Source organism: Triturus cristatus, chromosome 2_1, assembly GCF_964204655.1.
Source record: "Triturus cristatus chromosome 2_1, aTriCri1.1, whole genome shotgun sequence".
Lineage (NCBI taxonomy): Eukaryota > Metazoa > Chordata > Amphibia > Caudata > Salamandridae > Triturus > Triturus cristatus.
Window position 1 is genome coordinate 821,805,898 of NC_140581.1, and position 18,866 is coordinate 821,824,763.

At 44.0% G+C, this 18,866-nt stretch overlaps 1 protein-coding gene across 17 annotated transcripts in view; it reads left to right on the top strand.

The window, feature by feature from the left end:
- The window catches only part of CDC14B (cell division cycle 14B), a 609,243-nt gene that overhangs the window by 361,000 nt on the left and 229,377 nt on the right, over positions 1-18,866 (top strand). For all 17 annotated transcript variants that reach the window (XR_014970356.1, XM_085632862.1, XM_085632855.1 and 14 more), the window contains exons 7-8: positions 3,299-3,361; positions 3,736-3,823. Coding sequence is in view for 16 of the 17 variants with exons in the window: in XM_085632862.1 (XP_085488988.1) it covers positions 3,299-3,361; positions 3,736-3,823 (151 nt within the window). In the remaining variant the exon portion in view is untranslated. The remainder of the gene's footprint in view (positions 1-3,298; positions 3,362-3,735; positions 3,824-18,866) is intronic.

Here is an 18,866-nt window from a genome sequence, read left to right on the forward strand (position 1 = left end):
GACATGACATCTGTGTGTGCCTTGTCCCCTGACACTGCATGTAGTATTTGTAAGTCACTCCTACAGCAGGCCTCACAACCCTAAGGCAGGGTGCTTAATATTACATGTGAGGGCATACCTGCACGAGCAGATATGCCCCTGTGCTGGTCATTTCCATTACTGCCAGTGCAAGTAAACAAGAAAGCCATTTTAGAACATGTGCTAACAAGCAGGTGAAAATGAGTTGCCCAGCTACATGATGGCTTCACTAAAGATTGGAATGTTCGCTGTCAAACCTCTTGTATTAATAAACTCACACTTATTGCAGTCTTTGATTTATTGATACATTCACCCACAGGAGACATTAGAGGTGGCCCCTGAAAACCTACCAGTTCTTGGTGTGTTGGCTAACTGGTTTCTGCCAGCATGCCACTGGAGAAGAACCTTTGACCCCAGGGGTGAGAGCCTCTGCTCCTAGGAGGTCAGAAACAAAGCTTGCTCAGGAAAGGGTGCTTACACCCCCTCCCACAGGATGACCTGCTGATTTATTATTCCAAGGCAGGGGTGCTTCAAACAAGCTACCACTTTTGAAATGCAAGTCTGGCTCCCCTCACAGGCGAGGATGTCGACCCACTTTGCCCAGAGCCCATTGGCACCTGGACAGGCAGGAAAATTAGCTAGTCAGGTAGGGGTGATACTAGCCTGGGGGTGGAAACACCTAAGGTGGCCTACTCTGAAGTAGACACAACTTTTCAGAAGTAGCCATCTTTGAGGTGGCAAACTGAGGAACTCCAGGACAGGGTTATGCCCCTTCACACATAAGTGGTCATATAGGGTACATAGTGACCCCAAGGGTAAGTAGCCCATTGGCTACTACCCTACACTCCCCTACCACCCCCAAATTCAGTATTAAGGGGAGCCCCTGGCACCAGAAAATCAGATCCTGCTGACTTGAAAGAAGACAGATGTGGAAAGTCTCAACGGCAAGAACAGAAGACCCAACAACTGACTTGGCACCAAGACCCTGCCGGCCTGCCTGTTGACTTGCACATGCACACCTCTCTAGCCCCTTACTTTGACAGTTGTGCCAAAAGATGACTTGTCCTGCAGCTGCTGAGTCCCCAAAGCCTGGGAGAACCTGCTGGCGCTTCACCTAGGAATCAAAACCTCCCGAGAAGTAACGGACCTGCAGTCATCCAAAGACTCCTTAAAGGACTTTGTGACAGCAGAAACCTGATGCTTGAAGACACCACTGCACCCGTCGCTCCAAACCAGAGTTGAAGTGAGCCAATGGTGTCACTGTGGTCCTCCAGAGTCTGAGTCCACCATGGTTTCGCCCCCAGTGAACTCTCAGACATCGCCTTCAGCCTCTGCATGCAAGCCCCCCTCTACTGCAAATGCTCCCAGGCAAGAAAAATTCATCGCCTTAGGACACCTTTGCAACCGATGCCCCCAGGCTGTGGAGAAGAGAACCAGAGGTGTCCCACCGTGCCAGAGGATCATGAGACCCGAGCCCCCCAGTTGGTTCAGCCAGACTGGTCACCCAGTCAAAGCCTGCCGCCTCTTTTCACAATGACCAGAGAGTAGCATTGGAACACCCAACGCTATTTTGCCCCTCTGTACCCAGCTGCCCTAGTGGTGCTGGTGGTGTTCTACTGCTGCTACCTTGGACCTTGCCCACCACTCACCTTAACTCCTGGAGACTGGTCCTATAAGTTGCTGTACTGTACCTGAATGTCGCACTTGCTTTTCCTCCCATAGGATAACATAGCAGCCGCCGAAAATTGCACTTGAAATTTCTCTTGAAAAATGTACTTACCTGAGGGAATTTATTCTTGTGCCTAAACTTAAAGATACTAGTTATTTTTATGAATTGGTGTGGACCTCGTTATTGAGTCATCTATTGATTATTGTGTGTATTTGCTGATGTCTTGCACTCCTGTCTAATAAGCCTATGGCTGCCTGACCACACTACGCCCTAGAAGAGCACCTTGGGGTTGCTAGAGCAAGCCCCTGTCCACTCATAAGGGAACCCCAGGACTCTTTGCACAATATGTCTCATTCTGATATATCATATAAAGAGCAAGCTTCCTACACTAATATTTTAGCCATGGTCTTGGGGAGAGTGGTTCTTATGCTTCTTGGCCTTTTAGCTTCCTCCATCCTCATTGTAGACTATGCCAGGTGTCTTATGTGGGCCTGGGAATAGTGTCTAAATTTCCAGTGGGCCCAGCACCAAGGAAAGCTGTTGCAGGCAATTCAGATCTCAAACACTGCTCATAATCTGCAGTCTGGGCTACTCAACCGCAGGTGGACCAGTGGCAGGCCTTCTCTCTTCCTTACCAGAGCGGACGGTGGTGACACTCATCAGTGCTGGGATGGGGATGTCATTTAGGAGAGCTGGAGATCGGGAAATTCTGGTCTCTGAAAGCCTGGCTCCGTATCAGCTTACTGGTGTTATGAATCATTAGCTTTTCCTTGAAGGCCTTTAAAGGGAGGCTGGTATAGATTCTCACAGGCAACACAACCATGTTGTATTGCACCAAGAGGGGGAGAGTGGAGTCCTGGGATCTGTACCACGTTGCTCTGCATCTCTGGAGTTGGTTGGGGAGTCCTTTCCAATTGTGAACCACCTCACAGGGTCATTAAATGGCAGAACAGATGAGTTCAGCAGATGATATTGTATCCTAGAAATGGTGGTGATTTCCTTTATCGGTGCAGGACATCTTTCAGCAGTGGGAAAGACACTGGCTAGATGTTTTTGCCACAGTTGACCGCGTAGTGGCAAATATTTTTTGTTTTGAGATGCTTGGTGATACGTTCTGACTGGAATAGCACCTGGGACTCCTGTATGCCTTCCTGCCTCTGCCTCCTGCCCAAATATTTTTAAATGATCAGGTACCACTGGGCCCACATCATACTAGTGGCTCCAGAATGGGCCAGGGGATGTGGTACAGCAGCATTTGGGTATGAGCATTGAACCGGCAGAGCCAGGTCTCTAACGTGGATATAAAATTCTGAATTGTGTAACAGAGTTAATTTTGCATTGGCCATAAAGGAAAGAAATAGCTAGAAATAGAAATGCAGAGTAATTTAAATAAAAGATAATATTAGTGGCAGGAGATTGAATTGTACTTGTTAAATGTATTTGCGCAACCCTTGTAGTCTAATTGTGAGTGTTTTATCTAGAATTGAATGTTGGTTTTACTGGAGGGTGATAAAATACATGTACCTGCTTTGTTTAGTTTCTCTTTTTGATGTCCTGCAATGGCTTTTGTTGTATGAATTGAAAATATAATAGTATTGTCTTGTCTTGTAGGCTGTGCAGTACGATTTCCTTAACTTCTCAGAATTCGATGTGGAAGAATACGAACACTATGAGGTTGGTAGTTTTTTTTGTTTACTTAACATACTGATACACTACACTTGCTTATTTTAACCTACAGTTAGGTTGGGCTAGCTTGAAAAAATTGGTTGTGATTGAAAACATTGATGGGATTGAACATGGAAGGATGTTACTTCATTTTAGCATGTTAAATTGATGTAAGTTGAGGGAGTGGCAGGCAGAGCAGATCATGAAGCTCTTTAGGCTACCTGAAGTACTGTAAACAGTAGAGCCTTTTTTGGCAGTAATACTTCCCTCATGAGTAGCCTACCTTTTCCATGATCAATTTAGGCTATTGCACAGAGTATTTTAAAATATGTATTAAACTGGTACATGACTCACATTCTAACATACCCTTTTAATTTTTCCAGAAAGCAGAAAATGGCGACTTTAACTGGATTGTTCCAAATAAATTTCTGGCATTCAGTGGGCCTCATCCGAAAACTAAAATTGAAAATGGTATGTCTTCACTAAGCAGAGATCTTTAAGTTTGCGCCTGGATTTCGTTCAACTAGATTGCTTCCCTTTTTAGGATGAACCTGTTGGATTCCCTTTGTAGGCTTAAAGCCTGCCTACTGCTTTAATGTGCTTGTTTCAATGTCCTTTAAAACTCCTTGCTTGCTAGTGGTCAATCTTTCCTATTTGTCCCACCTTTTTGTCAGTTTTCACACTCGCATAGCTATGCCCCAGTACTTGTACCCTTCCACTTGTCCCATTGTAGCATCTGTTTAGGGACTACATTTCCCCTACTCGAAGAGCATTTGACAGGGGCGCTAGATGTTTAAGGTTGCTCCAAGACTGAAGTCCGTTTCTGTAAACAGGGCTGTAAATCCTGTTCTTATCTCCTTACATTTGTTGTGCATCCAAAGATTGAGGTCAACTGTTAGAGGTTGTTTTCATTGCATTCCACGTTACAGTAGAGAATCATGGAGAGAATCATTTGTTTGCATGACCCCTCATTGTGGGTGGACTGGTTACTCGCATTTTTATCACACATTTCACAATTAGGAGTTTGGCTTCTACCACCGCACCCCAACAGTTTTCCTTTGATAAATTTCAACAGGTCAAACCTGCTGCGTTAACATTCTGAGAAAATGTCATTCATCTTCCCGCTGGTGCTGTGACAACGTCTTGCCTTAATTATTTTTTAATGTATTCATGTATCTCACACACTCATTTCTGAGCCATTTCCTGCTTTTGTTAAATCAACCTTCTGTGCTGATTTTCCATTCCTTCGCTGAGCATACAGGCCTCTTTCGAGGGTAGTTACTGTTTTCTAATGTGTTTTGTCAGACCAAAGCAGCTCTTTTCTGTTAAAATCGGGATTATCACAACCTGCTTTAGGTGTGTTAACATGTATACACCCTCCTAATGCACCTATGTCTGTATTTCAAGTACTATCTTGGCTTCTGCTCCATCTCTCGTACTCCTCTCCATCAAAGTCTCTCAATGCGCCCCGCTCTCATTCATCTCTTGTACACCGACAGTTATCTCTTTCCATGTACTCTGTTGGTTCTGTATTTAGTGTTGCATGTTGTGATTAGTAGTGCATTTTCATGAATTTCCTAACCTTTAGTAGGTTTCTGCGCTGTAGCATGATGTTCATTTGTTTTAAAAGCCCTCCAACACTAAGTTGAACTCACCTGTGAGGCCCAGTGAGAACTAATTGAATAAAGGAAATGCAAAGGAGAGTGCCTTTCTACCTATCCTGCGCAGTATCATGAAGCCTGTGACCAAGGAGCTGTTGCTCTGAAATGCCGAAGGCACTGAAAAGCATCTGAATGAAACTGCCGGTTTTCTTTCAAATAAAGAATCAGTAGAATTTGTCTGCTTTTCTAGTGCGTCTTCAACTGGAGATGTTTAGATGAGTGGTATATATATATATATATATATATATGAGGGTGTGTGTATGTGTGTGTGTGTGTGTGTGTGTGTATATATATATATATATATATATATTTATGTATATTTATATATATATATATATATATATATATATATGTATGTATATGTGTGTGTGTGTGTGTGTGTGTGTGTGTGTGTTTGCGAACTCCACCGGGGCTCCAAACTCACGACGGGTGCATCCGACAAGTGGGTATAGGATCCGCTGGTTACACTACCTCTCATAAGAACGCCTGGAGCACTTACAGGGTAGTCAATAAAATGTTATTGCCGCATACGCGTTTCAGCTCAACACCTTCCTCAGTGCGGCACCAACAAAGATTCGCTGTACACCGCACCAAGTGCATTTAAATTGTTTGGCTATCTGTTTGGCTGTTCTCTAGCCAATCCGAAAGCAGCGGTCGCTCAAGCATGACAATGAAGTATCGATATCCTCCATAGCATCAATCAATCAACGGACCTCGGTGTCCGATCAAAAATCTTCGCCTGATGTTCCCTTCGGATGTCGGCTCCTGCCACCCTCATGCATCCTGCCGTACTCCAACAATCCTTCACTTATGCTGCCACTCGTAGATGGTACGTTCCCAAGTGTACCCCTCGTCTGTCGCTGGATGAATTGCAATTCATCTGTGGTCATCGGTCAAATGACTTGCATTATATATATATATATATTCACTGAAAAAACCATAGGTTTCAGGGGTGTTATAGTTAGCTGGACTTTTCACTTGTACAAAACCATTGAAATTCCCCCGTTATAGTTAGTTCAGCTAACTATAACTCGCGCGCCCGCAATGCACTGCTGATGACGTCACATATTACATCACTCATGACATGGTCAGTGACATCACTCATGACATCACTGATGACATCTCAAATGACATCACTGATGACATCACTGATGACATCATCCAGTGAATGTGTGTTATTCTGAAAATTAAATATGTTTTATATATGTATATCTCAAGGTCGATGGAAGAATAAATGGGTATATAAGTGTCTAAATGGATGATTTGTTTTTGAAAAATTGATTGTGTAACTGACTGATTAAGTGTATCATAGTGAATACATGGCTTAGTGAGTAATGTTTAAATATGTAAATATCTGTATCAGTCTCTCACTTTGTGTATAAGTGGCTGCATGGGTTGGTGAGTAGCTACATGGGTGTCTATATAGGTTATTAGTTGGTTTTTTGAGTATCAGTCTGAGTGTCTGCATGGTTCGGTGGGGGTATTACGTAGTGCATAGGTGCATGAATGAGTGACTCACTGTTTGTATGTGTTGAACACAGTATGTGTGCAGGACTGTATGGGTGGATGAGTGTGTGTATGGGTGTGTTAGTGAGTGAATGACTGTCTCAATAGTGTCTTTATGAGTAACTACATATGTTTTAAACTAGTATATGTGACTATTGGTGTATATATGTGAGTATATGTGAGAGTGAGAGATTGAAAGAGTTCCTGTATGAATAAGTATGTGTTTCTATAAGTGATTGTTTAAAAGACTAAGTATGTGTAAGTTTCCGTAGAAGTAAGTGTGGTGGTGTGTGTATAACTGTATATGCAAGTAAATGTATGTTTGATTCTTTATTAGCATGAGTGACTATGTGTGTGAGTAACTCTATGGATGAGTGGCATTGTGTAACAGGATGTATAGGTGTATGAGTACATATGATGAGTGAGTACATGTATGAGTGACTGTATTGGACTGTTGGTGAATGAGTGGATGTGTATGTGGATCTTAGAATTACTGAAGAGGTTGTTGTAACTGGTATTGGTATGTCCATTGTTTTGAAAATTTTAGTCTCTATTTTTGAATGTGTGTATCAAAGGTTATATTAGGGTGAGAGGAGGTCTGCCACTCTATCACAAAGATGATGTCATCAGTGATGTCATCAGTGATGTCATTTGAGATGTCATCAGTGATGTCATGAGTGATGTCACTGACCATGTCATGAGTGATGTAATATGTGACGTCATCAGCAGTGCATTGCGGGCGCGCGAGTTATAGTTAGCTGAACTAACTATAACGGGGGAATTTCAATGGTTTTGTACAAGTGAAAAGTCCAGCTAACTATAACACCCCTGAAACCTATGGTTTTTTCAGTGAATTTCTGAGGTTTTTTAAATGCTAATTCCTAACTATAACGTGCCTGAAACCTATGGTTTTTTCTGTTAATTTCAAAGGTTTTTTAAATGCTAATTTCTAACTATGCCTACAGAGATAGGACATGTGAAGAAAGAAGAAAAAATGCACAGAAAGAAACAAAAGAAGTGCAGAAAGAAGCAACAGAAGTCCTCAAATACGAAGATAAGTGCAGGAAGAAGGATAACGTGCAGAAAGAACAAAAAGAAGAGCAGAAAGAAGCCTTGTTGCAAAATCATCCTGTACCCTCAACTTTTTCAGACGGATACTGGTGGTAACTGAGTCTGACTAACCAGTCCTAGAGCCAGTGCTATGTTAAAAGACACTTAGAATACAGTGAAAACACCTACATACACTAGGGAACATTATGCGTTGGGGTCCCCCTGTGATTAGCCGCACCTCCTCTATAAGCCCCTAGTATATAATAGGGCATGGGGATTAAAACTACCTCTTAAAACAGGCCACAGGGCGTTTTTGCACACGTTAACTCAGGCCCCGTCCCCTCCTTTCACCATTGTGTAAACACGCCCAGTGTCCGTTTTTAGTTAGGAGATTAAGTTCATTTGAGTCCTGAGGGTCCCTAGGGTCCAACTAGCCCACTAGGTACCTCCAGTAAGTGCCACAGAGCTGCGTTGCAGAGAGGTGTAAAAAGTGGCACGGCCTGGACCACCTCTCTGCAATGCAGCTCAGTGGCGCTTACTGGAAGCACTTGGTGGGCTAGTTAGCCCCCAGGGGCCCTCAGTATTGAAGGGAAATTATATCCCCAATTTAAAACGTGCCATGGTGCGTGTTTGCACACGTCACATCAGGCCCCGTCCCCTCCCTTCACCACTGTGTAAACGCTCCCTGTGGCTGTTCTAAGTTGAGAGATTAAGTCCCCTGGAATCCTAAGGGTCCCTAGGGTCACACTAGACCACTAGGTACCTCCAGTAAGCGCCACAGAGCTGCGTTGCAGAGAGGTGTAAAAAGGGGCTTGGCCTCAGATCACCTGTCTGCAGCGCAGCTCCCTGGCGCATACTGGTGATGCCTGTTGGGGGCGCGTTTTCAGAGTGCTGCATGGAGGGGGCATGGCCTCCGGCACGATGCCAGTCTTTTATTTATTTTATTTTTTTAAGAAGGGGGGCTGTGTGGTTCCCCTTCTTATTCTAATTTATTGGCCCGGATGACCCCATCCCCCAGGGCCTGTCTCCTAATTATATTTTTTTGACCCCAATCCCCAGGGCCGGCCACTGTTTTTTATTATTTTTAAAAAATATATATTTATAGACACACCTAGGACATGCTGGACAAACCGTACGTACCTATCACCATGACGATTTGCGTGATATTCATTAAAAGGCGACTATGCATGCAATTAATCCACGTGGAATGTATTTACACCACTAGTGAAGCTCTGACATGTCTGATGCTCTACCGTGCCTAATCCCGGTAGACACCCTTGTCGTTTATTTATACAAACATGGGTAGCTATTGACGGGCACATTTAATACACATGCACACCAAGCCATTCAAAGGGGATTCGACAAAAATTCGACCAAAACTATGCAAGAAACCCCCCTCACAGTTAATAAAACACACATCCACTGCCGGATGTGTAATACTTTTTATTTTACTCTCTGGAAAGGGGACGAACATCACTTGCGAGTCACAGCGCGCTCCTGACAGAGCCCAATGCTGTGTTACACCCACCATTGCCTGCCGAGTGCCACACACCTCTGTATTGTATTCCACTAGCTAGTGCATATGCTATGACACTCTCTAGCCCATGTGCACTGTAACACCACCCCGTGAAAATGTCATGCCACACTTGTCTTCGCACGGGTTATATTGCCCCATCTAACGTGCCTTCCTCGATGCCTATGTTATAACGCACAGTGCTATGCCATACATATTACAATTTGGGATCCATATCTTTGTCACAGTGCATATGCAACGTTACACTCCCCAGCACATATTTTATATTACAACTTTAGAGACTAGTTAGGTTACACAATACTGCCCTGTGCATATTACACTCCAAGGCGCATATCGCATAGCACGCGCTAGTGCCTGTGCTATCTCGCGCTCTCCAATGAATCTGTCATTGCGCACAATGTATTGCATATTATATTTCACGCCTGGTTCATCTTATATCACACTTTTTGGTGCATAGTTTATACCATACACTATATCTAGTTTTCATTTTCAATCGTGCTCTCAGGACTATGTTCTATATAACACTGTGTTCACCTACCCTTTTCACGGGCATTACATTTTGCGATAGGGGGTGGAGGGTCAGGGGGTGTTTTTGCCAAGTGAGCCCGGAGTCACAGTCACTAACGTCTTCTTCTTCCTGAATAAAAGTGAGATTATGCTGCATACTTGTTCATATTTTAAGTAGTTTGCACAGACAAAATGTTTTAAAAACAATAAAGTTTCTAATACCCGCCTTCTCTGAACAGTTAGCTTGCTGCCCCATCCCCCTCCTCCCTATCCTCTGTTGTGTGAATCCATGGACTAGCCTCCTCCCTCCTGCCATGCATGGTCTGATGTGCTGCCACTGCCCTCAATTTAGTATGATGTACCAGTCCACTCCTCCTGCCCTCCATTGCCCAATTCTATGCCCCGTCATTGACCTCCTGCTTAAACTCTGTGCTTAGCTTGCTGCCCCTATTCTCCTTCCCCCTGCCCTCCGATGTCTTTGTGCATGCCCCTGCTCCATCCTTTTTGCCCACCATGTCCCATGGACCTGCCACTCCTATCTACTCTGAGTGTTCTGTTGAGCTGCCACTCCCCTCCCACCTGCCTAGCATTGTCAGATGACTGTAACCTGTCCCTGCCACCTCCACCCTGCCTGTCCACATGCCATGCCTCTATCCTCTTCCTCCTGTCCTACATGGTCCATTGTACTGCCACACCCTTCTGCCCTCCCTGGTCTGTTGTGCTGCAACTACTCCTCCTGCCTGCCCCATGTGGTCTGTTGTGAGGCCCCTTCCCCTGAACTTTCTGGTCTGTGCACAGGTCCTGACCCTCCCTTCTATCCTCCATCGTCCTTTGTGCATGCCCCTGCACCCTCCTTCTTGCCCATCATAGCCATTGTGCTGCCACTAACCCTCCCACTTGCCATGCATGGTCTTCTGTGCTGCCATGGCCCCTCCCACCTTCCCTGTGTGGTCAGTTAGCTGCCCCTGACCCCCTCCCACCTTCCCTCCATGGTCTGTGTGTATGCCATCACAGTCTCACTGTTGCTCTTCATGTTGTGTCTTGCTTCTAGTGCCCATCCTGCCTGACCTCCATGGCCATCTTGCTGCTCCTGCCCTGCCCCCTTGCTCCCAGCCCTCTGTTTACATGTGCAGACCCCTACTCCCTCCCTCCTGGCTTGTCTGTTCCATTGTAATGCCCCTGATCCGTCCCTCCTGCCCTTTATGGTCTGTTATGCTGCAGCCTTCTCTCCTGTCTGTCCATTATGGTCAGCTAGCTACCATTGCCTCTTGCCCCTCTGTTCTCTGTTGTCCATGTGCATGGTCCTGTCCCCTCCCTCTTGCTTTCTATGGATTGTTGTGCTGCACTCCCGTCCTGCATGCCCTGTGTGGTGTATTGTGCTGCTGCAAACCCTGATGCCTGCCCTGCAGGGTCAGTTTGGTGCACCTCTCCATGTCTCTCCTGTCCTCTGTTATCCAAGTCCATGTCCCTATCCCATTTCCTTCCATGATCCAATGTACCATACTTGCGAACATTTTGAACTTGGTAAGAGGGAGATTTTGAAAAAAAACTGGGGTATTGATTTTCCCCTTTGAGTTACATTGAAAAAGAGGATAATGTAGACAGGAGACAGATCAAATAAAGCCCATTTAAGCTTAAAAACATTGGACGTTTCCTGGCTGAATCGGGTCTGTTGGCATGTATGGTTGTACTACCATTGCCTCTTCCTTCTGCCCACAATGGTCTATTACATTGCCACAGCCTTGAAGGAGGGTAGATTTTGTATCACAGGGGGCCCCTGGCCCGTTCTGTCCACACCTGAAGTATGAGACCCTTGTCCTTGCCCTGCCAGCCGCATTTGTAGGCCGTATTAAATTGACCAGCGGGTCCTGTGTTGCTATATAATTATCCTGAGACATCCTTACCACTCAGCCAGCATAAAACCCCTGTGTAGGCCCTTCTGTTCAATATGTAGGCCTCTTTGTTAAATTGACCATAGCTCTGCAATTTTAGTGTATAGCAGTCTGAAGGCAGGTCTGCGAGGCCTTCTGCTCCAAACTAGTAGCCCCCACCCTACCCGAGTGCTCCGTATCAAAGTTCAACATCCCCCTGAAGCTGTCGACATACAGTAGGCTGCATCCTGGACTGGTACTTGCTTCCTGGGCAGGTTTCCCGCTTTTAAGGAAGTGGCAACCGCAGAGCGTCAAGTTAGGAGAACTGAGGAGATTTTATACATGAATATATTGAATTCCTGTACAATACCCATTATTTTCTGCTTGCTCTATGGAACTTACGATAAGCGATTGGCCTGAGAGACTGACCTTTTCACCCAGTCCATTGTCAGCATTAAGTGGGTAAATGACGAAATGTCTGGTAAAATCTGCAGACGAAGCTTTTGGGTAGCATACGTAGGTAGATGTAGCGTGCAAAGGAGCCCACAAAATGATATAAAAAGGGAGCACCCACAGATATCGACGGACAACCTCGCCGTCTGTATGTAGGTTAACAGGCTGTGCAGGTTTTCCCCAAGAACTGGGAGCTCTTGTCTTCCTTTGCTTAAAATGTCTTGCTCTGCTTTGCTTGAAGTATCTTATTCTATTTTACCTATATGAAATGTCATGTTATGTTTAACCATTGTTCTCTTTACTTTTGCATTTAAAAGATGTTGTATTGTAATTGCAGGAATGCTTGCTCTAAGAGTAAATGTGAGTGTCCCTAGGTAACATTTTCCTTGGTGTAACTTGTTTCTCATGATGCATTTATAGATGTGTTTTCTCTCTCTCTCTGTCAGTCCATTAATTGAGATACAGAGAATATCATGACAGCTGTATGATTATCTGGATTCTGTATTTTGTACTTTATGTCTCTATTCTGCGGTTTCTTTGAAGTTGCATCTTCTCATTAAACTGCCATTGTATTCTGCCTCCAATTCCATGTCTCATATGTCTGTTTTCTTCATTTTTGGAGCAAGCGTTCCTAGGCACCCCGGCTCAAATTAAGGTGCCCCTTTTGTCCCTGACTCACTCTCCTGCTCAGTTCTGTGGTGGCTCCCGGGGCTCTGGGGACCGCCCCTAGCTTCCTTGACCCGTAATAGATCTTCCCTCCAACAGCCTCTCTTGCAAGTCCTGTATTGTTGGTTTGTTGCCCCTGCCCCCCTTTCCACTGCCCTCCATAGTCTGTTGTTCTTCCACGGCCCTTCCTGCCTGCTCAGTGTGGTTAAATTGTTGCCTTTGCACCCTCCTACCTGCCTTCAATTTTCAGAGTCCGTGCCCCTGGCCTCTGCCTCTCAACAGTATCCTAATGAACAACTAGATTGCTAACATTCTATATTTATTACAAAAGTGTGGAACGCCTGACATCATCTTGATGTAATCAAAACTGTAATACCTAGAGCATTCCTTTAGAAATTACATATATGAGAGGGTCTTATTGGCATCAAAATTATGGTTAGTGCTCTAAAAGACTAAAATAAGGACATATTTTCTGAGTTTTCAAATAGCGACAAAGCACTTTTAAATTATTTGTTATCTTTATGTTTTTTTATCTAGTTGACAACTTGATTAAATGTTGCACTTAGGGGAGAGGATGTGGTGTTACTTCCAGAACTGCAGACTTTGCAACTGGGGAACCAGGTTGAAGTTTCTGCTTCAGCTCGACATTCTGTGATTCTGGTCAAATCACTTAGTCTCCCCATGTCTACAACCAAAATTAATTTGTTCTTGTGTGATGTAACCAATGCTCATGTAAAGCACTCCAATACCTGACAAGTCTGCACTATATAACACTGCAAAAACACAAAATATTAAGTGTTTTGCACACTTCTGTCATTGGGCTATATTTGGGCTATATCTGGGTGATTTTGGGCTACATTTGGGCTCTTTTGTCTCCGGTGGCCATCTTGGGAGATTTATTTGTTATGAAGTTTCCTAATTTCCTCATGTACTGCAGTCTCCTCAGTCGGAAATGCTTTCAGTTTTTTACTTTGATTCCATCATGAAGGTATTCAGATATGTCACACATTTGCCATGAATTCTGAATGTTAGCACTCTAGTTGCTCATTAGATCACTGTAGTAAAACTACTGTTCACCATGGAAGTCTGCTCCTGGTATTAAAAGTGCATGTTTCAGTCTGCATGTCAGAATTTTTTAATGAAATAGAAGAGGATTTGAGAAGTCACTCAAAATGTGCCCTCATTTTCTTTCTTCAGCATTAATCATAATTTCTATGGCAAAATGAACCCCCTCATTGTGTTCCTTTTTAAATTAAATGTTTTAAGTGTTACCAGTTTATTCCAATCAAGATGGCTTCAGGTGTGCCATACTTTTGTCATAATGAAGACAGTAAGTGCTCTAGTTGTTTTTAAGAACATTCTTGGACATTCTGTCATTGGGCTATACTTGGGCTACATCTGGGTGATATTTGGGCTACATTTGGGCTCTTTTGTCTCTGGTGGCCATCTTGGGAGACTTATTTGTTATGAAGTTTCCTAATTTCCTCATTTACTGCAGTCTCCTCAGTAGGAAATACTTTCAGTTTTTTACTTTGATTCCATCAAGAAGGCATTCAAATGTGTCACACATTTGCCATAAAATCAGAATGTTAGCACTCTTTTTGCTCATTAGATCACTGTAGTAAAGCTACTGCTCACCAGGGAAAACTGCTGCTGGTATTGAAAGTGCATGTTTCAGTCTGCATGCCAGGATTTGAGAAGTCACTCAAAATGTGCCCTAATTTTTCTTTCTGCAGCACTAATCATACTTTTTATGGAAAAATGAACCACCTCATTTTGTTCCTTTTTAAATTAAATGTTTTAAGAGTTACCACTTTAATCCAAGCAAGATGGCTTCAGGTGTGCCATACATTTATCATAAGTAGGACGGTTAGCGCTCTAGTAGTTCTTTGGAACACTCTGGAAAGCTGCAGTAGAACACAAAGGAATCAACTGACAGTCTCTGCCCTTGTTGGATGTACATGTTTTACTGAGAATGTCAGACTTCATTCTCACATGACTGAGAAAGATAATGTGAATTTACAGAAAATAAGCTCTCAGTTTAGCTTATAGATCACCTTCCAAACCTCTGTGGTAAAAGCATGAGAAAATATTTTTCTCTCAATCATGATATCCCAGCAGAAGGCTTTTTCACATGGTGAAATCACCTTAGAACATACCACAATTCCTAAAATGAGTATGGTACCATCAACAAATGATTTATAATGTAACTAAAGTCTTAAAATCTTCTATTAACTGCAATGCTTTTTAATGAGGTGCTATCATGTATATTGGTCCCAAGATGGCTGCCAACACTTCTTGGATGAAGTGCTGACAGCCAATCAGATCTCAGGATGAGATGTGTGGTTAGGCTCCGCCCACATATATATATTGATTTAAATGCTATTTTCTCAGGAACTACTGAACAGATTTACACCAGACCTACAAAAGGCACTTCCTTGACCTGAGGACTACCTCTCTGCCAAATTTCAAGTAACTCTGTTCAGCCGTTCGGGCTGTAGCTGTGTCTAAAGGTCCTATGGAAAAATGCATGGGAAAAACGCGTTTTGGGACCCCCCTTTTTTCTCAGCCCCCGCTTGACGAATCCCCCCGAGACTTTCAGGGTAGGAGCGGAGCGTAGCGCCCCACCTATTTTGAAAATTTCGCGAGGATTCATCGACCGGCGCCAAAGTTATTCCAAATAGAATGTTGCGGATTTCCTATGGAAACAGGGTCCTAACTATAACTATCTACTGGCGACCGCCAGTAGATAATATGTGTATTTATGTATATGTGTGTGTGTATATATGTGTGTGTGTGTGTGTGTGTGTATATATATATATATGTGTGTGTGTGTATATATGTGTGTGTATATGTGTGTTGTATAGGTATAGGTGTGTCTGTGTGTATATATATATGTGTGTGTGTGTGTGTATATATATGTGTGTGTGTGTGTGTATATGTGTGTGTGTGTATATGTGTGTGTGTGTGTGTGTGTGTGTGTGTTTATGTATATATGTGTGTGTGTGTGTATGTGTGTGTGTATATGTATGTGTGTGTGTGTATATGTATATATATGTGTGTGTGTATATGTGTATGTTCTTGCCTAAGGATAGGCTGAAAGCAGCCCCTGACTAGTTTATATAGCTAGTTGGGTTTTTGTAGTTTTGGTCTTACTTTACACATTGCCTTTGATATAAGACTGACTGTTTCATTTCACGTTACCAGGGATTGAGCACAGGTTTATTTAATTTAATTTGTGTGACATCAAGCAGGTGGTGGCCTTCTCCTTTGAGGTGGACACTTGGCCACCCCAAATAATCCACTTTCCTACACTTATTATTAAAATATAATGGTGACGTGATATACAAATGCTAAATCAGGAGTGTAATGAATTTACATTTTTATTCATGGCTGTTTCTTTCACCTAGTTTGAAGATAGTGTACTCCTGGTACTGGAATTATTTGTTTAAGTTATGACATCTGAATTTGTTACCAGAGAATCTTTGTGGTTATCTGAACTATACATTTTGACAATTGTCAGTGTGGCTCTGGAAAGGGAACCAAGCCGTGACTCACTCATGGACACACCTGATCACATAACCTGTTGGGGCTAAGGGATTTCTACTCACTGGGTGGAAATCACTTCAGACCAATGGGTACTCGTCCAACTGAGCTACTGCTTCGAATTTCAAACCACTCTGTCAACGTGTATTCAGTCTACACCAACTCAATTAAAAAAGAAAATGTTTACAAGAGGAAGTTAAAGTCCTCCTTTTAAAAGGTTTTTAAGTACTCCTACATAAATAGGGGAAGTATGTGTACTCGATGTACTTCCTCATCCCCTAAAATGACGCAACCCTACAGGGCATCCTGGATCGTCGGCCACTCATCCACTTCATCCTGTTGGAGCACTGTTGCAAACAACATTGCATGACATCACCCTGTTGCTTTGATAAGGAAATTGGACCGCTTTAGACGTCATAAGCCATCCACCCTGTACATCAGGTTCATGGTAAGTGGACAGCACTAACCATTTACAGTACTGCCATCTGCTTCTTTTTCACTGCCCCAAGGGTCTTCACAAACTGCCCAGCTGTTGTGGCTGCTCATCTGCAGAAAGTAGGCCTCCACATGTTTTCTTATTTCACTGACTGGCTGAACAAGAGCAGCAGCAGGAAGCAATGCCTAGCACACACCAGGACAGTGCTCCGTATTCTACACCGGTTAGGCTTTACAGTAAATGCAAAGAAATCCACCTACAACTTCAGCAGATCACAACCTTTTTTAGGATCTTCCTAAATGCTGTCATGGGGTAGGCATACCCCGTCGCCAAAGCGTAATGATACTTCAACATCTGCTGCTTCTTTTTCACTATGCTCACCTATTCGAAGTAAGAACTGTATTAATATTGTTTGGAGTAATGGGATCTTAAATAGCAATTGTCATTCGTCCCTTGCAACAGGGCCTCATCAGCCAGTGGTCCCAATCGGAGTCTCAATTGGAAGATCTACTCTTGATAAAGGCCTGCACTCGTCTCTCTCTACATTGGTAGAACAGCAACAATTTATTAGGTATGCCTTGATCGGACTCCTTCACATTTGACCCTTACTACCAATTCATCTCTTATAGGTTGGGGGCACACATCTTGGTGCCATAACTGCCCATGATGGCGCACATAAGCCTCTTCAGCAGAGCAGGCACATCAACTACCCGGATTTACCAGCCATTTGCCTAACGCTCAAAGCTTTCTATCCACTCAGCCATAGAGGGATGGTCCTTATAAATGCAACTAACAGGACGGTAATGTATTATGTGATAAAAATAAGGATCCACCCACAATCATTCAGTTTTGCGAAATATGCCTTTTACGGTATCAGCTTTGCATTGCGACCCGTGAATGTCTCCTGGGATGGTATTTGCATACCTTCTGGAGCTGGGTGGCAAATGTTTTGCCAGCTGTCCTGGAGAATGTCAAACACTTCTGAGCCTCAATGGCCAAGATGCTGTGAAATGCACTATCTGGTTTTACCTAGACACAACAGACTGGGTAAGGCAGTTGGGGCCAGCGTGGTGCTTGGGCGCTATACCCGACTGGCTTTTCTTCAGACATCCAGCAGTGCCTTATGGGAAATGCTGTTCGATGTCTGAAAATGTTTTGGAGCGAAAGCTGACTCTGCTCTTCTGAAATGTAGAGAGAGCAAAGCCTCCACTTGATCTCCAGGCCAAGGAGGTAGCCAACTGCGTTCAGGCTCCCAGGAGCAATGCAGTACTCCAGTCCCAACCCCCTACGGCCGCAAAACTGCTTTAATTGGTCCTTGGTAGCACACAATCAGCTGGTAAGAGGTTGTCGCCTTTCACCTTCTCGGATGGCAGCCCATCACATCAGACCAGTGAGTGCACCAGATTGTGAAACACTGATATTCTCTACCCTTCCTGTCCTAGTGCCTGGACATGCCAACTGTACCGCAACACCTTCCATAGGATCCTTTGTCCCCTCTTGTGTACACTCCATGGAAAGGATTAGGCACTTTTGATCAAAAGAGCAATAGAGAGTGTACCGGCATCTGAGATCCGGGCTGGCTGGTACTCCTGTTTTTTACTGGTGTCAAAAAAGAATGGAGGCCTTCATCCCATTCTGGCTATTCACCTTCTGCACTGGTAACACTGTACTAGCAGGACATACATTTCCACATCCCCATCCTGCAGTCCCACAGGCATTACCTGCCATTTTAGATAGTCCACAAGCTCGTACAGTTCTCTTTGTTCTTACCAGTGCACTTCGGATATTCCCAAAGATAATAGTGGTGGTTGCAGCTGATCTGCGAAGGTTGGAAATACCAGTGTTCCTGTACCTCCACGACTGGCTGCTGAAGGTGAGCTTGCCCCAAACCGCTGTAAGCCACGTCGAGACTACGGCCAGCCTGTTGACATTGTTGGGTTTCTCCATCAACATGCCAAAGTATCACCTGACTGCTGCTCCAATGCTTCCCTTGATCTGAGCCATTCTGGACATGTTGCTTTTCCCAGCCATCCCTTTGCCTCAGTGAGTCCTGGACATTCGGGCTATGATCCGAATGAGCGAACTCCAGGCATTGTCCGTGGTCCCCCATATACATATTTCTTTCTGGGCAAATTTGTCCTTTGGACCAAAGAGCATGCCTGCCCAAGATAGTTGCGCCCTTCTACCTTACCAGCTTTATTTACGCTGCCTCATCCCTCCAAAGAGGAGGAACAACTTCATTGCCTTGACCCTCAACGGGGAATAAGTTTCCGTGTGGACCAAA